We start from the raw sequence: 27,225 nt of genomic DNA, 5'->3' as shown, positions 1-27,225 counted from the left end.
TCAATTTTAATTTAAGAGATGGATAGGCCAAGCCTTTTTTTGATGATGGCAAACATCATGGTGGCCAATATTAATTTCATCTTTGCAACATCCAATATGATAACACGCAGCATGTGTCAATGGCACAATGAAATGCACCAGATAACCAATCCAGAGGGTGTACAAAAAAAACAAAGTTAAGCTATTCCATATATCCTATTAGTTAGTTTAGTAGTTCATCGTGCACCTACTTTAACCTGGTTATTCACCTCCATGGAAAAAAACTGAATTTTAAGTACATCAACATAGTATCGTGGGCTGCTCATTGATCATGCCCTACAGAAAATACTGTTTAGGTTATTGGGTCGCAAGTATAAATCAATCTTCCTCACCAATTATTTTTCCGGAAAGATGGCAACACCACTCCCAGAGGACCAATAGGTATACTACACCGTTTCTGCCTCAACTATTGTTTTACACAGAGCAACATAGTTTACAGAGTGGCCGACATAGTTGGCTTTCCATCTTTCCTTATTAGATTAGAGATATAATATTTTGTATGATATGGCGTTTGTGGGCTATCTTAACACTTCGGACGCCCTTACTATAAAAGACGGCTTCTGATAAAAAGCTTACATGAGATCGCGAAGGTATCAGTCCTAACAAAGTTACTGTTGTTCTGAAATGTTTTCATAGGATCGTAAGAGTCGCTGAACCACTAGAATATATCAACAGTGACTTAGCTGCAACATGATTTTGTTCAATGTAACACTTTATTATTCATAAGTGAAAACGTTTGCTTCAATAATGCATAACGGGCATGGAACAGTTTTTCATTTATACATCATCTGCAGTTTTTTTTTAGATTTGAGCATGTAATTGTCGACTGGGATAGAGTGATTTAAAATATATATGTGTTGACTGAATGAATCTTGAAAAATAACAAGCAGTGGTACAGGGATGAAAGCTATTTGAGGCTACGTTTAACATAGGAGACAATAGAGAGAGCATTAGAGGGATAATACACAGCCGACAGATAAACAGGAGGTGGAAATGACAAAGGAGGTAGTTGTGGATGACATATGGGCTGTTTCATTTCGGGCCAGTGTGGAGGAAAACAATAAACTAAATTATGAAAGAAAGGGAGAGAATACTACAATAATTGGTTGGATGTTTGCATGCATGGTTGATTGTTTCTGTGCATGCACAAATACAGTACACACACACACACACACACACACACACACACACACACACACACACACACACACACACACACACACACACACACACACACACACACACACACACACACACACTCACACACTAACACACAAAGTTCCTACAAAGTTCTCACAGAAAAATGCTAATGTACCAACTTTGAATATTGCTGTTTTGCTACTGAGCAAGGCAGCTAACCTGTGCACAATGCTTGACATCAGTGTCATGATCATACACTGTATATAAGAAGTTGATGTAGTCACCTTGAAGTCAACCTATGTTATTTTAGACTGCTAGTTTGAAGCCTGAAGTTTGGCATTTTTGCCGTTGCCATCTTGGCTTTTTTTGCGAGCTAAAGTGACACGAGAGGGTGGAGCTAAATTCAGATTAATGCCCAATAAGGCATCCTTAGGAAACCAAAATGTTTCAATTAACTTTCATAACTTAAAACACAATGTCAAAGGATTTAAACTCTGAAACATAAAAACAGACAACATCAAGACATGACGACGCTGAGGTAGCGACCTGTCAATCAAAAGGTAGCCTCTTCCTAAAGGATACCCTGGTTTAATGTCTATTTTCCTCTAAATGGGAAAATAATTTGCATAATGAACACCATGCTGTATTGAAAAAGACTTGAAACTAGCGATTGAGACCATAAACACAATGTTAAAATCAAGTGAGTTGTAGGGTCATTTTCTAAAGACAGGTTTTAGACACAGTAAAACATTTCTTTGACATATACCTATTTGCTCTTGCAGATTTTTCTATAGACACCAAAAAATAATGGCACTAAGTGTCAACCTTTATACACACAGGCTTTGGTTATTTTCTAATTTGTGATGACAGGCTATAGGAAGCACAATCTGATGCACTAAGAAAAGCAATAAATAGAATAAATTAAAGGTCAGGTAGACTCCCACACTATCTTTATTAGGAGGAATGTATGATTTTTATATGAAGTAAGAAAAATAGCAACCCCTTCCACAGCCTCCACAGTTCTTTTAAAGGAAAAGAAAGATTTAATCATGTACAGTACACAGATTTTTAGAGGAAGTTTCTAATTTGCTATATCATACACTGCTCACTGTTATGAACTCATTTTTATCAATTTCCTATTTAGATTAAATCTGATTGGTTAATTCTGGTAATCTGATTAGCAATCATTGATTTATTGGTCTCAGAGTTTTAGAGATCATGATACTGGACTGACAGTTTACAATATTTATAATGTGTAATGTTGTATTTCCTTGAGGATTCACACTCAAACTTTACACAATTGAACAGTAATAAATAAGGATTGCTGCATTAAGTTGTGTGCTAATGTAGCCTTTGTGGGCTAATAGGATGTGTTGATGGATGGAAAGGGTACAATAAGTGAATTTGCATTTGGACAAGGGCTGAATAAATTAGAGCAAATAAAGCATCCATTTCTTAGAAACAAAAGAGATGTGAGATATTTTGTATGTAAGCTTGATAAACTGAAAATGGCAAGATGTTTTTTGGAAAATTCCATTCCTCTACTGGAGTTGTTATTTCTGATAAGGATAAAATTACTTTTAAAGTCTGTGAAGTGAATGCTCAAATATGCTTATTTGATCATCCTGTTTAGTATCATCAAATCTTTTCAATTTAGATCAAATTGTAATAAAAGGCACTTTTGCCTGGAACCTTGTACTCTGCGGCTAGAAATGTAAATGCCGCAACCCTTCAATCTCAGAACATCAGCAAGTATCGTCTTTATAACTTTGAACATGAGATGAAAAACATGTGATTTCAAGATTACATTTTTTCTCTTGTCTTCTCATCTGGCTCTTGAGAGCTATAAAAATGAGGGAGGAAGAAATACAGAGGCAGAGAAAAGATCAAAATAGATTGATGCCGATGAAAGAACACAGCTGAAGATTTATTACAAGAGAGATTGTAGAGGAAAATGAAACAAGAAAGAAAACAAGACAAAAATCAAGAGATGCCAGTGGGCTTTGGCATCTCGAGTGAGGGCTCTCATGTCACTGAAGTGACTGAGCGAGCAAAAGAAAACAAGGAGGGTAATAGAGTTTGGTCCACAGTAGCCTCTGTCAGGCATAACGAAAAGGTCAAGCAAGCATGATGGAGGTGCAACACGGACACTCGAAACACAGTTGGTGTTTGATAGATTAAGTTATAGAGAGAAAAAAAAGAAACATATATAGGAGGGCATTGAATGAGCAATTTTCAGTGAATGATTGGATGCTGTGTTGGAAATTATATATGGTTCTTGTAATATATGCATGGCTGTTTCTTCTGAACTGGCTCTGCTATGAAAATACTTTATTTGCATTGTCAGTTAGATTAGAAGAATTTCTTTATTACACATAAATGTCATTGCAGGTCTACGCAGAGAAGGATTTTATGGGTCATTGTAGGTTGCAGACGTTTCCAGAGAAGCCAATTTGAGCACCTCCAAAATCTTACGCTGAATGTTACGCTGAAAATCCACACAATATGAAAAAAACACTTGGCGGCATTTTCTCCTGATGAAAGTCTTGGACATTGGACGATACACTTGTCACACACTTGACATGAAGACATATGAACAACTCACTGTCAGCAGACAAATAGTGATAAAATGTTGAGTGTTTTCTCAGATATAAGTCTTTGAGCCCACAAGTCTTGTAGATAAGTATTATGGCTTATCTATGGGCATGAAAGGCAGATATTAGAAGAAGAAGAAGAAGAAGAAGAAGAAGAAGAAGAAGAAGAAGAAGAAGAAGAAGAAGAAGAAGAAGAAGAAGAAGAAGAAGAAAGAATGACAAAGTTTTAATGAGAGGCATAACTCAAATCATTTTTTGAATAAATGAATGAATAAATAATGCGTCCCACAAAATACTTGATATTCCGCTAAACATGTGACCTTATGATATACAATATAACAATATATGATAATATGGTGAAACTATTTGTCTAGTCTTGTCCATTCACAGTTATCATGTACCACATACTTATAAGTGTTTAGAGAAGACAGCCCTTCACAGATTAGGTGACAGAGACTGAATGCTGGAGTAGGACAGATGGGCGGTGAAGCAAACAGTTTGAATGAATGAATGACAATGAACTATTTGGTCTTTGTCCTCGCATTACACAAGCATATCATTTTCTGTCTTAAGCCTTTGCTGTAAATCAATGCAGCAGGCACTAAACAAGCTCAGGTTCATGGGATTCATTTAAATTGTGGTTTGTGATGGGGTACCCATCAAAATGATGACTTTGGGAATTAACCGTCATAGTTACCACTTACTTATTTACTTACTAGTTGTAATTTATAACTAAATACCATCAGTCAGGGAATTAATGATATTAACTACAATTTGGGCTAGAAGACTGACATAGTTTTAAACAAATTTGCCTCTAGAATCCACAGGATGAAAAATAGTCTAACTCACAGTTCAAATCTTACACAAAGGTTTGTTGCCTTGGAACTATTTTTACTTTAATACAAAGAGTGTGAGGTTACAAACTGAATGCTATCACAAAGCGGGAGGCGTGGTGGGCGTTTGGAAAGAGATGAGCATTCAGTAAACATGGAGACATGCTGGTAATCAGGAAGTGATTGTACAAGCTCCAAACCCAACAATTATCTGTGCTAATATGCCTGCTAGCCAGCTGATTTGTTTTCAGTGAACCCAATTGTTTTCATGTGTGATGACGTTAGTCCTCAAAGTGGACAAAGTGGTCACTGTGTAAAATGAACGGTTGTGACCTATAGGATAATCACAGCACATATTATAAGCACAAAATAGAGACCTAAGGCTTTCAGAGGATGTATGGCTTTCCTGGATATATTGATAATAAGGGGTTTCCGAACAATTTCCAGAACAGAACCTCTCGCTGCAAGAACAGAATTTCTTGCAGAAATCTCTATCATTTTATTGGATTTATGACTAAAACAACTTGACACACACTACTGAGTTGAATATCAAATAAATCTCCAGGTCCCCGGCTTTCAAGTGATTTATACAACTACTCAGTGGCGTAAACTTTTGACATGTTATCTAACCCCAAAAGACATGTTATCTTACCCCCCTAGAAAAGACAAATACGGGTCTATGTGGGTCCGTAAGAGTTAAGTTATCTCTTATGTTAGACATACTGCTATTATCTCCAGCCACACAGTAAAACTACCTTTAAGTAGCACATAGAGACATATTGATTGATTTAAACTAGAACCATTTATCAAGCCCCTCAAAGTCTGATACCAACACACAAGGCACCCTTTAGCATCTAACCATGTGTGGAACGTGACCTTCAAGCGGACATTGTAAACAGAACTTCTACGCGTCTCGGGTGTCCCCCAGGTGTCTGTGTCCGTTTGGGAGTAAAACCAAGGCTTTGGATGGGACAACGTACACCAATACCTTTTCTTATGGCCTCAAACACTTCTATGTGTCGTCCTAGAGACACATGAGTAAGCAACCTACTTTGTCCTTTAATTTTAAGGATTTGTTGTGTAATTCCCAAAATATGTTCTCCCAACTTCAACCTCAGCAACGGTCTGATCAGCTTTCATGATTGAACACACGCTTCCGAAAAGGCACTTCCCCTAACTTGAAGAAGGCGACGGCTGAACAGCAATATTAAAGATTGATGTTGAGGGTGTGGAGGACCATCATTTGTCTTCCTCTTGTGTTTAATTTAAAGTCATACTGCCTCCTACTACTGTGTTTTTTTCCTTGAGCTATAACAGTTGTTATGGGTAGCCTTTGATGCCCAATGTGGTGGTAATAAATCTCTGAGAAAGTGGGGCGAGAGCTTGATAAAGTAATTTAACAGTGTAAAGTTTTGTTTCTTTCATTTGAATCTACATCAGGATAGCAGCAGTGGTGATTGATAAGAAACGTTTGAATGGTGATGCAATGAAAATGTCTCAGAGAGTTACAGAATCTTTTCTTTTTCTTTTTTTTACAAAGATGATAACTGAATTTAGATTCTTTCAATGGAAGCTCTACATAATCTGAGCTATATCCTTAATGGCTGTGTTTAAATAAACTGACAATATCTGTATGGAAGTAAGGATTAAGGAGAAGAGGTCTACATTTGTTTGCTTTATTGATTTCCAGAAGGCATTTGACTGGATTAATAGGGAACTTAATAGGGAATGTTGCTATATGATAGCAAAATGTCAGCATTTAGAAGATGTTCTTTGTTGCTGTGTTACAAATGTGTCTATTCTTTTTCATTGTTTTCCAGAAATCTGCTGGATAAAGACACATTCTCAAAGTCAGATCCATGTGAGTACATTGTAGAGACTCTGTGTTTGAATGTTTGTCCGTGCTCTACTGTGCAGGTATTCTCTGCCAGTAGCCAGTCTATGCCATTCTTCTGTTTTGTGTGGATATGTTGGCCTGTAATTTGGGAAATCTTTGTTTTGCTCAGAGTCCCATGGTTGGTTGTTCACTGTACTGGAGCTAAACCCCTCACATTGATTTCCTATTTGGGATCTGCCTGCAATTCTCTGATTGTCTCTTCTTTTCTCTCTGTTTGCCCCTCATTTTCTCTCTCTTTCACAACATTTTATCTCTTCCTGTCTCTATCTGGTACTTTTTTCCCACAGTATGCGTGCTTTATACCCAAGGTGTGGAAACCAAACAGTGGAGAGAGGTGAGTGTACATACAAACATTAAAAGGAAGGAAATGACTTATGTCCAGTTAGGATCTTGCTGCGCTCACTGTGGGTTTGTCCTTACTGAGTATGTTTGTATGTAGAGTGGGGCTCCAGTTAAGACATTTTAGTTCTGCAACTAAACACTTCATTAAAGCTGCTCAGCCATCAGTTGTCTGAAAATGCCAGGGAAATATTCTCTAATTGGACGCTTCAGCCAACAACAAAAAAATCTCACAATGTAATGATCAATATGTTTCATGCTGGGGAGGCTTTAAGCCAGATCTCACTGTGCCTTTATCCTGTCTGCTCTCTCTACCTGCTTACTTACTTACTCTACTCTCTACGTTTGTCTGCTTGTCTGTTTGTCCAGTCATTATTTTGCAAGAAATATATAATTGGAGGTGAAATAAAACTTTAAAGAAACATTAAACAATAGTCAATGACTAAATTAACTGAATGTTGGCACCTGTTAAGTCACTTTTAAAGCTCTCTAGCAGTGAGGGGTAACTGAAGTGATGTCTGAACTACAACTATACTTTTTTTATTGAACAAGCAGCTGCAAACAAACCATATACCAGGCACTATTAAGAATAACACTGGTGAGTTCTTTTTTTTCTTTTTTAAGTCAATACTAAAAAAAACGTCTGCTGATGTAAATACTCACGAGAACAACAAATCTACAGTCTAAAATAGCCCCACACAATTATGCTTCAGTAATGGTTGCTTCAAACTACAGTGGCCAGCGGTTTTAGGAAATGACTGAAAAAAAGAAAACACTATATTTTTGAAGGATTTACGTTAAAGTCTGAAAGAATTGACTCATTGGTTTTGCTCTTTTCATGGGATTAGTTGATAATAACAGAAATATACAGCAGAACATCACCATCTTTGGAAAGCTGAGCTACAGAGTGCTATTAAAGGCATAATCAAGATAAAAAAAAAGTGATATTTAAATAACACAAACACTGGAACAGTATTGCATCTGTATGTTCAAGTAGTTGAATGAAGGTTAAGTAAAACAAGTCTGAATCCAAAGACATAACACCTGAGGCCTTGGCTATGATCAGCTCGGATAATTTGTTTCAAGACATTCAATAGTTGAATTTTGTGAATATCTGGCTTGAAATAGCAAAGTGGTGACACTCCTTTAGTAGATTTGGTGTAACATGGTGTCAAATGCTGCCATGGCTCCATTTAAGTTAATCTTTCCAATGATTGCGCCTTGTGTTTATGACCCCTTATGCATCTATGAGTAATTGCAACTCAGAAGTACTGTTTTTGTTCTGTGTATCCCTGTAAATTTCACTGAGTGTATTACAGCCAATATATATTGATGTGCATACTTATGCACACATTCCTATAACAGAGTAGTTATCTTTGATGTCAGCCCTCATATTTGACAGCCATACTCACCACACAATGAAAATTGTCAATAAATCATAGTGGCCACAGATTATATTTTTCACAGACCTGGTCCACTGTGGATGCATAATGGATCATAATTTAATGGATTCATATGTATTTATACAGTCAGATGACCCTCATCTGCTGCTTTAGTGTTTACCCGGTCAGAGCAGATGGCTGTGTGGGCTTTCATAGCTAAGGGACTGTGTTGTATGCGTGTGAGAATGTGTATGCATATTCGTATATACTTAAAGCATAGGCCTATGCATATGTTAAGATCTTTCTATCATAAAACTCTCTTTCACAATTTTCACAAAAGACACTTTGTTTTCGTTGACAACTGCTGATTGTAAGAGAGGCTGTTAATTCAATGAAGTACACAAAACATAATTAATATAATGAGCATTTCAATTTAGTTAGTGCTCAAGTCAAATTTTACTTCATTAATTTAAAGCCGTGATTTCCTCGCGGACATAAGCCATCACATCCAAAATCATATTGTTAACAGGTGGTGGGTGTTGATGCAGCTCCAGGTAAAGCTGTGTGAGACCGCATGCTCATAAACCTCGGACTGAACAAGTGAGGCCAAACACTCACCAAGGACGTCTAAATAACATTTTCTGACAGGACCCTCTAGCATGCTGGTCAGGCTTAGGTCACATTTGATGATGATTTCCACCTCCTCCCCAGGTTGTCGTGTGTCATGTTAATGCGGTTGGTGCTCTCTATGCAGCTTCTTGATTAGATGGAGAATGTCTCCATCATTTTTGCCGCAACAATGCAAGATCACAGAACTAAATCACCTGTGCACATTCAACTTTTTGGTTGCACTTGTTAATCCTCCTGTGCAGTTAAAAATGCTTCACTCTAGTGGGAAAATACTTTCAGGGTGATTTACACTTGGGATGATTGGAGGATTTTTTCTGGTCCAGAGGTTGTTTTCCATCAGAGTTCTGTAAATTTGTTGAAGTGTGAAAAATGTTACATAACTCTTAACTCTGTTGATCATCTAGTATAAAAATGTATTTGTTGATACATTTTTTATAATAACGGGAAATGACCCACAGTAATGACTCCGGTGGACTCAAGTATCTAGACCGTTTGTGAAAACACTTTTAGGTCATAGGAGATGTTTACCAGGCGTCAGGTAGAGCTGATCTTGCTCAGCATTATTGACTAACACAACCTCAGTGGAGTGCTGAGAGCACTGACAGAAATACACACTGAATGAAGCACACTCCTGGACCATTCTCCTCTCCTCAGTATGTCTGTCTCTAAAGCTTTAACACCTTTATCAAAAGAGAAGAAATAATGAAACCAGGAGTGGAAGCAAACAAAGCCCTGTAATCTTGGAAGTCAGTTACGACAAATTATTATTGGTTAATTAATAAAGAGTAACTTAAAAAACAGTGATGTGTGATGTTTCCTCTCCACCAACACTCATCACATCTATTACGTTGAGGAAAGTCATAGAATTTGGATGAAGACCATTTTTGAGCATAAAAAAGCTGTTTTTACACACTATATTATTGTTGGAAAAAATTACCTATACTACGTGTTACATCATATGCCAATAAGAAAGTATGTGATTACAGTATGTGTATAGTGTACGGGCTGTGTATAAGAAGTGGGCATAGTCACTGTGACACCACCCATTGGTTTGTGGACTGTGTATTTCTGTGTATCATATACTGTGTGTGTACAAGCGCCCCATTCTCACAAAACCACAGCTCTAGCTCAAAAGCTCTAACAAACTTTGAGATGTACTGTATTTTCCCCATGAAGTCACGTTTCAGGGACTTCTCTGACTTGGGTGCAACTTAAACACACCCCAGTGATTTTCTCTGAAGGTTAAAAAAGGGAAAAAAGCTCAGTCTACACTACACACAGTTAGCCGACACTAATTCACACCATCGTCATCTACCCCTCTCAAGACACCACCTAGCTCATTATAGCAGCACAATGTTACAGTTGGCTGAACATGGTACGAGGAGAATAACAATTCCACGTTGGTCAAAGAACTACAGGACGTTCATACCGCACAAATCCCCAGAGGTGATTCATGTATGCTCTAGGGAAAAGATAATTAAATCTTTGTCAGGTTTTCAAAAAGAAAACTAATAGTCAAGGATTAAAGGATTAGTGTGTTTGTGTGTTTGTGTGTGTGTGTCTGTGTGTGTGTCAAAGTGATGTTTTCCTGTGTCTGTGTTTTAGTGACAGGTTCACATTTCAATATCAGCACTGCAGGTCTCTACTGTAGCTGTTGCTACCCTGAAGAGTTAAATTTGCCATCCGTAGACTGTAGGTGTGTGAGCTGCTCTGCATCTGTGTGCACATGTCGAGGGTGCAGGTCAGGGACTTCATGCCAGATTCTCATTAGCCAGCTCCAGCAGCCCAGCAGTATCTAATGAACTCTGCAGCACGGTATTGTCTCTTCCACTCAGCAGGGAAATCACATTATGGAGCTCATCTTCGCCACCACCCGCCTCTTTACTAGCATGCGCTCACAGCCTCATCAACACCTCGGGGTCTCTTAAAAAGATGGGTGGCTCACGGATTCAACATCAGTTTTCTCTTCTCTACTTTTCTTCCTCGTTGGTGTTAAATTTAGATGTTCAGTCGGTGAGTTCACACAGAGAAAGATATTACCTTAAAAAACTGAGTCCAAAGAAGTGTTCAACGTTGTGTAACAATATAGAAATGTATGGTTTTGTAGCAGGCCTGTTGCCCTAATTGCCCACATTGTATTGTATTTGTTGTGTTTACTGTATTGATTTAAGTGGCAAAGTTTACTCACACCCACCTACAGTACCTGCTGTTTACATTATGGAACAACAAGATCGACTCCTACTTGCAAATGGATTCTGCGACATTGATTGAAATTGTAGAGTTTGGCACATTTCCAATAAAGCCAGGCCCTAACACAGTTGTAGTTCAGTTGTATGATTAGATCTTTATTGTACACTGCAGGCAAGAGACATAAAACAGCAATACTGTGATTCCAATGAGTGCCTGAATTAAATTCCCACTCAAGCGGTTGTAATCAAATTAATGAAGGATTAAGATAGAGACTTATTTAGTTAGATTAATTAGATTAGATTAATGAAGAACATGTAACGAGATAAACAGCGATCACTAAACATTATGATGACTGGAATTAAGAGTTTTTGTGAAATTAATAGGAAATTGTCATGATTAAGAAGTTCACTCAACACATGCAGTGCTGTAGTTAGTACGGAAATCATTTCTTATTCCTGAATGATTAACACACTGAATACCTTGGGCTACTTGTTGGTCTCTGTGTGCATCACACCTTCTTTACAATAAGCCACTCAAAGTCTTAAGTAGTTGCCAAGGAATGAATAAAAATTGAGGAAGCATATTCATGCCTTCAGCATATGTTATGAGTCACAAATGTTACATTACAGTCATTTAGCAGACGCTTTTATCCAAAGCGACTTACAGTCAGTAGTATGTTACATATCATTCACCCATTCACACACTGATGACAGGCTACCATCAAGGTGCCACCATCAGACTCTAACTAACATTCATCATCCAGTCCACACCGATGGCAAGCCTTCAGGAGCAACTTGGGGTTAAGTGTCTTGCCCAAGGACACATCGACTGCCGAAGCCGGGTATCGAACCACCGACCCTCTGATTGGAGAACTACCTTGCTCTCCACTACGCCACAGCCACCAAATGTTGACTTCCTTCTTGCACCAACTGCTACCATCTGAAATCTTGGACTATTTGATTAAATATTTTAATTCCAGGAGGCTTTAAATGATTTATGTACGGTATACTGTATCTCATATTTGAAACTCCTCAGCTTTTATTACAGTACAAGTATGTGGCATTGCTGGATCTTTGCCAGCCTTTTATCTGGCATATGTCCCTGCTTTGGGAGTGAGATTTGCACTAATTAGGAGGCCTTAATCACTTCTTTTCTCCCCGTCTTCCACTCCCACTCTTTTCCCACTCCCATTCTCCCCCCTCCTTTCCCGTATAAAAACCTCCATTCCACTTTTGCCCCATTTCTTCATACATCTTCAGCGGCTTCTCTCACCCTCCCTTTTTCTCTCAAAGTTGTTTCTCTCTGTCTCTCCCTTCACACTTACCCCTTCCCTTATCTCCTTCTCTCTGTGGGGCTGATGAGTGGGTTATCCTGCTGTAATTAATGTGGGAGAAGAGTGAGGATCAAGGAACCAGGAAACATACCCCTGGCTTCCTCTTCACAGCAGCAGCGTGTGAAACCACCTCTATTAATCATACCCTGTGTGTGTATGCATGTGTGATAAGCAAGAGTCTGAGAAAGAGATGAAAAAACAAAAAAGGATAAAGTGCAAGGTGACAACAGCCCTAACTGTATTTGTTATTAAACAATGTTTTGTTTTCTCTCTTTACCTCCATCCATCTTTCTCCTTCCACAGTTTGGCAGAACAGAAGTGATAGACAACACCCTTAATCCAGACTTTGTTCGAAAGTACATCCTGGACTACTTTTTTGAGGAGAAGCAGAACCTTCGCTTTGACCTGTGAGTGATTTCCTTTGAAGGCATATCAGCCTAGTATTTTCTCTCCTGCCCTCTGTCCTCATTCCCTGTGATGTATTTTTCATACCTATCTCATTGAGAGCCCTTCAATTATTACACCCTTAAGAAATTGACCATGGTTGGAACAGCGATGCTCACCGAAATGGTGTGCATGGGGCTCTAATAAGAGCTATATGTATCAAGAGTTTAGAGGGTGTTTTATTTTTTTTCAATCTTTACAAAACCAAAATCACAAATGCAAAAGTGTGAGGAGTGGAACACTTGCACGTTTATCTGCTCAAAAGTAGGCTACAAGCATTAGCATGCCTGGCTCACTAGCTTGCTACCTAAAGGTAGGCAAGGGGCATGTCATGAGCCAACTACACAGGGTCACTGGCTTCATTGTGAAGCTATAACAGAGTTCAGAACAACAACAGCACCGAGAGAAGTTTGCCTCAGAGTGTTACATTTATCAAACTCCTCGCTTATTGCAGCTCATCCAATCAGTTTATTTTGTAAATTGAAGCATACAATACAAATATCAAAACATAAATTTTAACCTCTGTGTTGCTTGGCCAAGTCTATTTTTCTATGATAAGGATCCAAACCATCGAATTGAGGTTAGGTTTGATGAACAACATTCTAATAACATTCTTATTACTATAATATTGGGCACAACTAGCTCTACACTGAAGATGATCAATGCTGCTGGTTTAAATCAATGTCCAGCCTCAGTCTCTTAGCAGAATATCACGTATGTAGACATCAAGTGCAAGTTTAAGAGAACCCTTTATGGAAATTTTCATCTTAAAACATGTCAGCAGGAACCATTTGTCAGCTGAATATGGAGTTAACCCAACTCATGGCTTTAAAATCCACAGTTGTTGGTCTGAAATAAGGACCCTGCTTTCGTCTTTTCTGTGTGAAATCAAAAGCAAGTTGTATAAAAAATATAAAGGATTTTGAGAGGAAAATCTGCAGATGTAAAAAATGCATAGGTACTGTTTGAGAACTGAAAGCTTGACTGGTTTGATAGCAACAAAGTGGAGCAGTTTAGCAAAACATATGTGATTTTCATATTTATTATAACCATTAGCAGATTTAATCAAGTCTCTTTCTCTGTCTCTCATTGAGGATTTCTCAGTGAAATTAAATGTCTTTCTGACACTAAAGTGGTCATCATTTCAGCATATGTGACTTGATGCTTGCCGGCTTGAAGGGTTAACTGCTGGCTCTTTACAGGCTGGACACACAAAGAAGAAAGAACGCTGCCTCAGCACTTGCTGCAGTTGAGCTTTTTCATGGATACAAATAATCTCCGTTTGAAATCACATAAATCCACTAACCCTCAAAGCTCCTTCAACAGATTGGTTCTATCAAAACCTGCCTTTATATCCTCCACAGCTATGTCTCCACACAATATAAAAATACAGTAGATGCTATTTGACAACTCCACAGTATATAATTTGATCTATTATTTCAATTAATAGGACGAGAAACGCATAAACGTTGTTGCTTGAGCAGCCTGAATAATCTCCAGGCAAAGAAGATCTATCGTTTCATCGGATGTTTTATTCTTGGTACATCACATAATAGCCTCCATTTCCTTCACTTTCATAGCTTTATATTCACATGCAAATAGGATCAGGTCCACCACTCATTATCATTGAAGAGGAAAAAAGGTCTTGTTGAACCCTTCCCCCAATTACTCTGCCCCACCTTTAGTAACATCTGAAAAGATACTAAGATCCCGTCTCTTTTTCTATCTTGGCTTAATTTGAATATGTGTGATGTTTAATGTGAGAGCCTTTGTCTTTCTTTTATATATATCTCATGAATCTACCCACCTCTTTACATAATGTGGTTAAAATAGAAAGTTATTATCAATCAAAAAGTCCCCCCTTATATAATAGTGTCCTCTAGAGCTCTTAAAGTAAAATGGCATTGCTGATATTATTTTGTTTCCTTACAGGTATGATGTTGACTCCAAAAGCCCAGACCTGTCCAAACACGTGAGTGCACATATTTTAACCTTGCACCACAGATAAATATAGGCCAGTTTTGAGTCAAATCTGAAACATTGGCTTGAATGGCTCTGAAAATTAAGAAAGTAAATATTGCTTGGTGGAAAACCGTGTTCAAAGTGACTTAAGATTGGCCAAACTCTTTATCAGTGGTCTAATGGTGGCAATGTTTATGTTTTTCTGTTTGTTTTATTTGGGTGTTGCCTGCTGCATGGTTTATTCTTGATGAAATAAAGCAAACCCTTTTTATTGCCTGAAGTATCCAAATGCAAATGTTTATTTTTCTTCTTATTCAATGTCTTTTCATTTTAGACTTTAAATGGGTTATAAATGCTGCATTACACTACATATATTCTAATTATAGTTATATATAGCTGTGATTGAGCTTATATGGTCTTTTTTTGTATTTGTTCTAGTTGTGGTTCTGCAGTGATAGGCATTGTGCAATATCTTGCTCTACTTTCAAAGCTTGGATCATGCAATGCTTTAAACTGTTACATTCCATTTTAGGCACTGTTTTACATGATATATTTTGTTTCACTAGAGAAAGATACGTTGTTTTCATCCAGAAGGCTGGAAACTATGGTGACAGAAAGTATTTGTTAGAAGTACAAAATAATCAGTTTTGATGATTATTTGATGTATTTGGATAAGTGGGGTTTGAATTTTTTCATCACTAGTTTTAATTCTACCTGTGTGCGTTGGGTTCTAGTTCTGGCACAGCATGTTGTCTTCACACTCTCACTTCGCCATCTTGAGCAGTGCCGGGAGTGCTAGGTATTGGGTAAAGTGTTTGTATATGATGTGCTCTGTTGTTATTGTTGTTGTTGTTGTTGTTGTTGTCATTGCTGTTGTTGCTGCTGCTGTTCAACCTTTCTGGAAGCCCGCAGAACTCAACGTAGGTCCCAGCGTCTCTCTCACTTCTGACACTGCATGGCTGCTGTCTCGCATTAATGATCCTTTCCTAACGAGGAAGGATGGCGACACTAATCAGAACTATAAACTGAGAGGCAAGCCAACCTATCTGTGCAGCTCTTAACCACCGCTGCAGTCTCAAAGGGCTCCACAGCAGCCACTTTATGAAAATAGATAATCGGTCATTATGTCTTTCAGCAGCATTTGTAACATATTTTTTGTAACATGATGAATATGGTGAGATTTCACAGGCTCGTCCGTGTAACAGTAAGCAAAATCAGTGGGCACAAAAGACCAAAGACTCACTGAAATGAAACACACCATAGTCTGATGCAGAATTATTTAGTCTGTGTGCCTGTCTGTCAAGGCCAGACGTAAGGAGTCTTTGGTTTGGATTGTCCAACATCCTTGCTGTGATTAAAAAAAAATGGGTGGCGAAACTTCAAAACCAAATACACAGTATGATTTTTTAAATCTATTTTTGGGAGATTAATGTACCAAATCAATGCTTGCGTGATACTGAGAGACCTTGTCCAATTAGAGACATGAGTATGACTGAAAATATGTCACTCTGTCTCTAAAAAGGCTCTACATTAACTCCCTTAAATATAAATTATGTTTGTTGTTATTGTTCATGGTGCTGTGAATCCCTCTGTCTTTAATCCTCCATATTTTCATTGAACCAGTGGTTCCCAACAGGTGGGTTGTGGTCCACAAGTGTAGTCCGTTCGAGTGGGTCGCAATTTTTGTTTTTAAATTGACTTCTTGATAAGCGCTTTTATTTAGAAGTACCATTTCATACTTCCTAGTGAGTAGAGGCACTACAACATGCATGTCTGCAGTACAAGTAGCTTACTGATGCAGGTCTTGTGTCAAAGTTATCATGTATGATAAGCTCGCGATTTCACGAGATCAGGCGAGAATCTCATATGACACAGAAATCCATCTAGTAAGGCTTCAACTAATGACTTTGTGTCCAGTAAGACAGAGCACAGACCAATGAGCGTCCTTAGGTGTGTGCGAGACAACACAGAGAGGAGACTGTTCTTTCTAAACATCAATGGCAGCTCCAAAGGAGGTTAGCGTAGATGCTGCAATCCTGTTAGAATTGTATTTAGGTTTGGTTATAGTTTGGCATTTTATGCTTTAAACGTATTTACCTTAACAGGCCTGAATAATTGGGACTGCTTTTTACAATAAATAATTTTTGAGATGTTGGTTTAAACCCCAATAACTCTTTTAATGCAATGCAGATAAATGTGTGTTTATTTAGAATTCTAATGTCGAGATTATGAATTAAGATAAAAAGCTATTTGCTATTCTCAAGGTCACAGATTATGCACGAAACATAAAAATGGTTAGCTCTTTCTTCTCACAGCAAGAATCTTCTAGGATTCAATCCACTGACCAGTGGTAATAAACTGAATAACGTTTAAATTGGTCTGCTGTACGTGTGGACAGTGAACTGATGTCTAAGGGAAAATTTAGGCTGGAGGCTAGATCAGTTGGGAACCATTGCATCAAAACATGCTTACCTTGCATATACTGAGAACTTTGATTACAGTTCAATAAAATTTACATTTTCCACCAAAACTAATTACGATGTCACATTGTTAAGCAGAGCACAGTAATGGTGTCACCATGCTTTGCAGATAAAAATACAATCTATGACCTACCCAATGTTTTTTCTTTAATGTAATATGTTGAACAAAAACAAATTCAAGAATTTCTTTAGGTGAAAAGCGATTATGCATGGGACAAATTAAAAGCTCTGGCCCGCAAATTTGGAGGAGCATGAACAATTATGCTTCTTAAGCTGAAAGAAATTCTTAAATTTCTAATTTTCATGAGTTCCAGTGGTATTGTTTTTAGTTGATGCCTCTGATTATGACTGTGATTTCTTGTCTTTCCACTTCACATATGCCCCCCTGTGCCCCTTCTTCCCTTTCGTCTTTCTTCCCTCCAGGACTTTTTGGGTCAGACGTTCTGTACTCTTGGGGAGATTGTTGGATCACCAGCCAGTCGACTGGAGAAACCACTGGGGTGAGTAAGAGCTATATACCCCTTAATCCAAATGTGATTGAGGAACAACATATTGTGCTAAAGGGGGAGTTAAGATGGATGAAAGACACTTTGGACCAAAATACAATGACCATGCTCAGGTATACAGTTTAGAAATGTAGCTTCACTTGTACTGAGAGAAACTGAGTTAGGGACACAGAGAAAGTGTGAGTGAAATGGCAGCAGGATGAAGAGGAGGAAGAATAGAAGACACATTTGTTATTTAGCAAAACATTGATCAGACAAAGGAGGAACGGATGAGAGGGGGAAACAACACATCCGACAGATGTTTTCCTCAGATAATTATTGGTTGAAGCAAAATTGAGCAAGATTACCTAAATTACAGCCCGTCTCCTCAGCTTGTGCGCTCACACTGGCTGAGAAAAATGTCTTCTGTCTTCTTACATCTATCATCCATCATCACCATTATCAGTGTGCTGGGCTCTTGTGTAATTCAGGTGAAGTCACTTAAATGTCACAATCAGTGAAATGTGCTGGTTCTCAGCTCTGGATATGTTACCGTGGAGAACATTCAGAGGGAATACTTGAGTATTAATATTCAACTTTGAATTGTATGAGATTTAATTACCATGTTGTATTGGTTAAAATACGACACTAATACAATTACAAAAAAAAAAAAATCAATCTAAGATGATTTTTTTAGCACACGGTTCTATCTCTTTATAACAGATTTATTCATCTCCTGATTTGACTTATTTGTAGAATTGAATATTAATTACTGTTGACAAGTGTTATAAGTTTAGAGAGAGGACAGTGGCCCTCATTCAAGTCATCATATTATGAACAGACAGTATGCACCTCTAAATGCATCTCTAAAATCTCAACTACACCAAGTCTAAAGTATTGTATAAAAACATCTCTTTTTTTAAGCTTCAGGACAATGCATTTTTGACTACTTCATTGGGTTACATATGGTTAATGTAGTTTACGCAGTAGTGTTATCACTAGCCTCCCCTACCAGCCAAGGACCAGATAAGAGTTGTGGGTGAGTAGTCTACAGGCAGTCGTGGCCGAATAATGTAGGAAATAAAAGGTGTTTTGAGAAAGTGTTAGCCATAACTGACCACTCAAAATATAATGTGATTTGCTGCAGCAGAATGCAAGATTAGCCATGGACAGACCCAGAGCATACAAACACACACACACACATGAGGGATGGCATGATCCTCCTGGAGGAGATAATAATAATAACAACAGTGGGATTGTGTCAACACCCACACCCAACATGTTTAAAATAGAAAGCACATTCTGTTAATTTATTCATTTCCTGATTCTTGCTTATCTCATGAGTTAGAGTATCTGGTTTGCAACAGTTCTCCTTTTCTTGGAAACCCCTTAAAAGCATACATATTAATGTTTCATGATGCAGGCATCACATCTTGTGTTTTAACTTGGTCATCATCAGGGATGTGCAACAGTGGCGAATTCCTCAGATGTGTGCAATAAAAATAATATATATCATAATAGTAAATTGCACATGGAGCTTACCATTAAAATATCCGCCAGCACACCCCTGGCGATGACACAGTTGCAAATCTGTTGCAAAAACATTTTGTGTTTTCCGTGCAGTGCTTGTACTATTGATGCTGCTTACTTAAGGGGACTTTAGCAGTGCAGATATAAGTGTGCCTTGAGCCTCTATATTGGGAGCATAAACCTTAATAATGTCATTACAAGTTTAATATCAAAGCATTGCTTTTTCAGCTGAGAATTTATATGGCATGGTTAGAAACGGAAATAGAACTCTTGACAAATTATTCATTTTTAATTTGAGACAATCTGCAGCTGAGAGATAACATAACCGCTTGCCAAATTGTATTCTTAAGGAAGAATTTAGTCATTTTTTATAGAAAAAATAAAGTCGATAACCACCAAAGTAGCACAACACTGGGTGTAGCATGCAGACACTGCATCACCTATTTGTTTCACATGGTATATATTTTTTGGTCGTTGATGCTTAATCATAGAATGTAATGTGTATATTTTTGACATGGTGTCATGAATCGGATATTGGGATCAGTTCCATTAATAGGTTTTGGTTAACATGTTGAACAATTTCCTTAAATTCAAACACTGTAAGATGTTAATCCTCCAATGTAATTAAGTTCAGCAACTTTTCAAGTTATACTAGTGAGACTGTGCAGCGGCTTTGTTTTGTCTCTGAGGTGGAAGAGAACTGTGAAACACACACACACCACACACACACACACACACACACACACACACACACACACACACACACACACACACACACACACACACACACACACACACACACACACACACACACACACACACACACACACACAATTGTTGCATTGCCCTGGTAGATGTGCTACCCAGTGGAGTTTGTTTTCATGTTTCTTTGGAAATGAAGAGTGATTTATATTTCATTGCTATGAAATGTCAAAGGCATTTGTCTAAGCTGTGCCGAACCAATGGGAGAATGTTTTAGAGCATCTGTTTGTTTTTCATGTTTGTCTCAACCAGTCCTCTGCTTCTCTCTTCACCTGCACATACACAATAATAAAATACGATATGATATTTTCACTAAGACATTAGTGAAGGGATGTTAGGTAACAATAGGCTGTTGAACTATCGGTTACTCTGACACAAATTCTCAACAAACTTGACTTGAGTCTTCCCTTCTGTTGGCCTCTAAGCTTATATTGCATCTGAACACACACAGAAGAACAGCAATTGATATATTTGAGGTAATTGATTTCACAAGTCCTGTTCTTTATTAAATGATGTATGACTGCATTAGGGTGTATTTCATTCTTGTTCCTGCTCTCTTTTCTCTGGCTAATTGTAATGACTTTCATGTTCCTGAAATTAGTGCTTGTTTAATTAGGCAGCAGCCGTTATTCATTATTGAAAAAAAATGGCTCCTGAAGGAAAAGAGGGAGAGAGATAGAAAGGAAGAGAAAAGGTGACATCAATGACTATTGCCGGCAAAGACAGAAATGCTGAGAAAGATGGGGATGACATGAAATATTCAAACACGGGTCCTTCTCATTACAGTGAGAACTGGTCATAACAAATCTACACACCTTCTGTTCGTATTTTGCTAAGTTAACTGACACATGAATGACATACACAATATGTGTTGGCATTACTCTTTTGGATTTTATTAAAACCAAAGTCATTTTTGAATTTGTGTGATACTAAAGAATGTTTCCACAACTTTTTATTTAGTAAGGGATTCTAAAGAGAGGCTTTTCCCTCAATGACAATATAGTTGCGCAGATCAGTGTTATTCCCTGGGGTATTGATGTCAGCAGAGGCCGCCATGTTGATCGATTTTGCTGTTACTTATTAATTTACATATACTGGTATCACACTCTTGATAAGGTTGAATTGAATTATAAGGCAATGTTTAATTAACATCAAATTAATCTGGTGTGTGAGCATATATTCACACATGACTATGAAAGCAGTGTATGTACAGGCATGCTTTACAGTCACTAGGTCTTATTTTGTTTAAGTATTTGTGCCCGCTACTGACAATTTAAAGAGTCAAGTCTTGCCCCTTCCGGTGGACCACCATGGTAAAAAATATGTAGAGTAGCCAACCTCGAATACATTTTTGATCCAGTTTGAGTTGTGAAAGGAATTATACATATTCAACAAGGTTGCTTTTAGTCGTAAAGCTGTTGAAGTAAAAGACTGTAAAAATATATAATTAGAAGGACTACAAACCAAAATGTCTCATAGGGGACTTCTCTTGCTGAAGCTACGATGCCGGTGTGTTTCGTACTGGGAAAACGCTTATCACATTAACAACGGGTCTTGATAGTTCTTTGACTTTCCACTAACATTTGTATAATTCATTTTTTTTCAAAAATCCAGACTTTGATCTTTGATAAAAGTGTGATTTTCATATGATTTCTCAAAATGTCGGGGTTGTACTGTTAGATACTTGCTTAGTGTATGTCAATTCTAGATTTCAAGACTTTAGACTAATCAGAAAAAATGTTGTGGCGTTTACTCATCATATGAAATACAGTCTTTGGGCACAAATGGGTTAATACTTAAAGGTCGAGCCAGGCGGTCTGTCTGTGGCCTGTAAACAACGTCTGAGCGCCATCAGTAAGGACTGTTTCCTTGACAATGTCAACTACCCTCTCATTCACTCAACAGGTGTAGTTTGATTGAGTGAATCATGATTAAACATCATTAACGTCATGCAGAGTGTTTGTTAGATTGTAAAAAATTGTTCAGTTGATCATATTTGCTGGTACAGACCCTGATCAGTGATAAAATGAAAGTATTACTGTTAATATGTTTAACTTCATCTTACCTTTACAACATGGTACTTTTGACTCCAAATAAAAGACAGAAAAACCCTAGACTAGGGTTTGAATAACACAACAATAGACCTTTTAGACTGGCTCACTGAAAGGCTTAATAATGGGTCACTTTAATGGAACAAAGCCATAATTATTGTTATTTGTTGCACCTTTTTTTTTCTGTGACAAATCAAAATGTCGCCAAGAAATTTTATTGACATGTTATCCAACACGCAAATACATTTTATTGACATGTTATCCAGCACGCAAACAGACACAGTGTTGTTTTATGATAATATGATGCACCTTTCTCTAATTTATAGGGATTTATGTTCATAACGTGAGGCAACACGTGACTTCTCCACTTCCTAAAATGAAACGAATTTATAGGGTGTGTGTGTGTGTGTGTGTGTGTGTGTGTGTGTGTGTGTGTGTGTGTGTGTGTGTGTGTGTGTGTGTGTGTGTGTGTGTGTGTGTGTGTGTGTGTGTTTGAGATAGAAAGAAAGAAACAGAGTGCTTCCGCCAAACAAGACATTTGTTTCATCTGAACATCAAAGGCGCTCTGCTCTTTTATGATTGCTTCAGACTTTACAGTCCTCTCTTGCCACAGGCCTCAAATGCATATTTTATTAAAGAGATTAACACTCTCTTGTCATTTATATTTACACAGAAAAAACAATTTAAACTGACAGTGCAGTGCGAAGCCAGCTGCAAAATCACGTTTACTTTGCTCCTTCATAGTTCGGAAAATATGAACAATCTTTCACAGGTAAACTGGTATTTATAAAATAGAACATGCATTGAAAATGTGCACATCTCATGCATTAGAAGAGATGTGCACACAATCATTATTTTCAGTTGTTACTAAGTTGCATGGTACATGTAAAACATTTTTACAGTCTTCACAAGTTCACACATATCTACAGCATGATGCGCAAATAAATGTGACATTTACAAACATAATTCTTATTGGTTGCTTTTGTAAGCTCAATGGCATTATTCTATTTTATAATTAGTCTGCTTTAACAGTTCTCCCTTGAACACCATTATGTATCTTTTATTTTTAAGCCTTGCAATGACAGATGCATGAGTTATGAATTAAGGACAATACAGCATGGTTGCTATGATACCCCCAGCTGTAAGATTGGTATGTGTACCAATGGATGTAGTGGGGTTGTTTTGAGGCTTTTGCCAATCCAACACACGCATTGGGTAAAAATGTGCCGGAAATGAACTTAAGTTATTTAAGGGTTTGCTGTGTAGGAGTGGAAATAAGTCTTGTGCGCCAACAAACCAGAACCATACATACACATGGCTTTAGAAACCTGACGCAAAGAGTGGGTAAGCATATTTCTCCCTATGTGGAAGCTTTAGACCAAAGCTTTATGTGTATCCAGAGTTTTAAATAATTGGCCCCTAGCACTTCTGATTGTAATGACGAGGCAAGATCTCTGCCCCTGTGAGCCATAATACTTTAAGACAGGGGCTCCTAAACTGGGTGAAGTACGGCAAGGCTAAATATAAATTATGCATGGTTCTGCATTGGCGGGGGGGAGGGGGATGTGAGAGGGAAATATGGCCTGTTATATTACCATAAGCATAACGACTTGTAATAACCCGAACAGCTAATTTAGCATGCTGCTGCTGTCCTCGTTTACTGTAGTATCACTTCAAACAAAATATTTACACAAGTGAGAAATTAATTGTGCGAAGGATCCTTAAGTTTCTCCTGCCCCTGCATTGAAAAAAAAAGGCTGTCGTTGCAGGGAAAGGCTTATTTGCCATTTAATTGCAGGTTTGCTGATAACGGTGGAGAAATGCAAACAGTTTGATTGCCAGCTAATTTCCCTGCTTAATTTAAATGCATGCTTATTGCTTTACAAGAAATGACAAGTAGCAGAACAGGACTGGACAGTAAACATAATTTGGTTATATGCCTATTTTTGTTATTATGCAGTCTTTATCCTCTTTCAGCAATATTGCGTCAGGCAGCTGTGTCTATAGTGAAAAGTTGTATTACTAATTCACAAAATATCTGACATCCAAAGGTCCCGGACACACACAGACAAACATTAATGTCTTCATCAAAGGGACATTTAAGTCTTTATCAAATGTAAAAATTGTAATAATTTGGTCAAATAGTAATTTGTCCAATATTTTGATTTGTGACTAAATACCTGAAAAACTGATGACATTCCTATCATCATTTTATGGTAACTTCAAGCAACCTGGTACTGGTCTAGCCATACATTTAATGTCAGACTTTGACGTTGTGGCAAACACTCACATTTGAACACTCAAAACTAAACAACAAGACTTTAAAAGAATACTGTTACATTTCGTAAGATTGACCAACAATTGTATCATATTTCATCTTTTCTCTTCAATTGCCCAAACCTACTTTGAACACTTCATTATACAGTATTTACATAGAGCTCTCCCTCACGAAGCGTGCCTAAAGGAAGCCAGTACAACAATCAAATCAGCTACAAAACCATATGAATCAATACAGGAAAAAAATCACACCACACCATGGAAAGACATAACAAAGCTACGTCACCTATTTAAGCCCAGCCAAGTTTAACCACCAACCTCAAACCCTCAACAAAGTCAAGTAACAACTGGAAACATCTTATGAGTTAAAAATAAATTAACGAAACCTCAGGCAGAGCAGTTCACAGAGGCATAATAATGTTTGCTATATTGCTTTCATTTTTTCAGGACTGTTTTACTGTGTATACATACTGCTTTACTGCAAGGCACTACTTGCACCTGCACAGTTAGCATCCTGGAGCTGACCATAAAACACCAGGTTTTCAATGGAAGCCCTAAGGAGCAGCTCCACTGCAGCAGATGGGGGTTAAATGATGATAGGCTAGCAGTTGGAGGACAACTGTTGTTATCCACTTCAGTTTTCCCTCACAGCATCATTCAAACTCATGACATTCAGACTGCATGTTTGCTTTTCTCTAACCTTCAGGCCAACTCCAGTCAGCCACTGCAGCATACTATGGATGTAGTTTTTTTTAGATCAAGTTTATGCCCAATATTCCACTGAAATGGTAATGCAATGCCAACTAATGGTTGGCTATGTTTCATTCATGTGACACTAAAGGGGTTATGTCGATGCAATGTATGATTGCTGTGTTGCATTATATAGACAGAATGCTCAGTAAATGGCATATTTAGGAATGGTGTACAGATGTGCACACCATGTTATTAGGAACCATTGATGAGAGGAGACAGATGCAAGGAAGATGAATTAGTACAATGATGAAGGGAAATTAGAGTAGAGAAGAGGACAGTGGAGTCATGATTATTAGCTCAGAAAAGACATTAGAAAGATGCTGGGGAGAGAAGAGGAGGAGGAGGAGGAGGTGTGTTTGAGCATGCTTGGCCTTTAACCATTTCGATATTGCCTGAGTGTCAGTGTGGATTACAAGAGCACAGCAGCAAAATGGAAGGAAATTATTTGTGAATGTGAATAGAGGCTTGTATGCAGAGGCGGGATACCCAGCTGACAAACCAAGCCTGACAAACCAAGCCTGACACCAGCTTCCCCATCTCCAACAGTTTACCCCAGGCGATCCTGGATCAAGTGAACGATTCTGTAAGATCTGCAACCATACGGACCTCTGAGATGGGATATTATTCTCTTTATAGAAGGTATAAGGATTGTCACTGTCATATAGTCATATAGTAGCTTACTGCAACATATAGTTCTCTATTGTGCTTTCAGAGAAAAGAGATTTTCTGTTGAAACCACATTTGTTCTCTTTCATTTAAGTGGCAATTCCTTTTATTTTATTACTTTTTTTACAAGAAAACATTCCCTCACTTGCCCCTAGTTGACATTTTAAGCTGCTGATTGTTTTTTGCAAAACTCAGCCTCTGAAACGTGTGCCACAACACAAACGAAAAAAAGAGCCCAATAAATCTGATCTTCAAAGCACAACTTTTAGAAAACTCAAAAGAAACATGCCTTTTTAGAAACACAGGTTACATTTTTTTAGTAAAATTGCTAAAACACAATTTCGGAAACTATGGCATCTCTTTGTTGAAATTCTACACACAAAATCCAAAAACACATGCAACAGATACAGACACAATACAAAATATCCTACAGCTCTGGCAACAGCAAACACTATAACTATAGTAACTCTTCTAAGGTAGTATTTTTATCACAACTTTACAATAAACATCAAATAGATAGCTCTTATCACATGCTAATTGCATGGTGATGTGCTAAATATAAAAAAGTATTTGATATTTACATTTGTAGCATGCTGTAAATATAAACTATGAACACAAATGGAAAGGGATTAAACACCATCTTTGTTTATTTTCAATACTCATATACCCATAACAATATCAGACAGAATTACATTATATGCAGATGATATACATAGTTACTGTATTGTATTCTAAACAAAACACAGTATATTAAATACAGTGTATTAACAGTCCTCTAACTGTCTCTCCAAAATTGGCCTCCACAAACCAATGAACAAACCTGAATAATATTTATAATGTTCAAGCTCTGATTTCTTGCTGATCTTATTGGATACAGGTGTTTTCACAGCTGCATTCTGGGTGCAGGTTATTGATAATGAGTCTAGTATTTCAATGGCAGGCTTTGCATTTTCAATGATAAATATAATCGTTTAAAGTTAATTGAAAAGTGTGTTTTAGAATTTTAAACAAACTGAAATGCAGTTAATGTGCTTAATGTTTAGCAGTCCTTGTCAACAGCGAGTTGGTCAACAGCAAGTTAGTGGTTTCAATAATTGTGCAACAAGTACCAGTGTTTGTGTACCACTGAGTCCAGACACCTTTGAGATTAGTTACTGACAGAACTTGCTGCTATAATTTTTTATGACTGTAAAGGCAAGCTTTACCCAAATCCCAGTCTTCACTACTGTATGTGATGCTGTAATCTATGTGTGTCACAGCATTGGATAAAAGATTGTTAATTTCCGAAAGCTATCATCTAATAGACAGTTCATACCTCTTTTACCTTTTATAGCTGTGCTGCTACTTTCAAATACTTGAAATTGAGGGTATTTTTAGTAAGCACTGGCCAATCGAACCTTTTAGTATGCAATGTATGAATATGCTCAGGGCTGGGAAT

The 27,225-nt window shown here is 37.7% G+C and overlaps 1 protein-coding gene across 2 annotated transcripts in view; it reads left to right on the top strand.

Annotated features, from left to right (window-relative positions):
* Window positions 1-27,225, top strand: part of cpne5b (copine Vb) — a 96,719-nt gene that overhangs the window by 16,044 nt on the left and 53,450 nt on the right. The window contains exons 2-8 of one of the 2 annotated variants that reach the window (XM_054616715.1): window positions 6,427-6,467; window positions 6,791-6,837; window positions 12,681-12,784; window positions 14,754-14,793; window positions 14,889-14,891; window positions 15,689-15,703; window positions 17,687-17,763. In XM_054616715.1, coding sequence (XP_054472690.1) covers window positions 6,427-6,467; window positions 6,791-6,837; window positions 12,681-12,784; window positions 14,754-14,793; window positions 14,889-14,891; window positions 15,689-15,703; window positions 17,687-17,763 — 327 coding nt within the window. The remainder of the gene's footprint in view (window positions 1-6,426; window positions 6,468-6,790; window positions 6,838-12,680; window positions 12,785-14,753; window positions 14,794-14,888; window positions 14,892-15,688; window positions 15,704-17,686; window positions 17,764-27,225) is intronic. The other variant, XM_054616714.1, reaches the window with a different exon arrangement.

This window comes from Anoplopoma fimbria, chromosome 17 (genome assembly GCF_027596085.1).
Source record: "Anoplopoma fimbria isolate UVic2021 breed Golden Eagle Sablefish chromosome 17, Afim_UVic_2022, whole genome shotgun sequence".
In the NCBI taxonomy this organism is placed as follows: domain Eukaryota; kingdom Metazoa; phylum Chordata; class Actinopteri; order Perciformes; family Anoplopomatidae; genus Anoplopoma; species Anoplopoma fimbria.
This window is presented reverse-complemented; position numbering and strand designations above follow the sequence as displayed.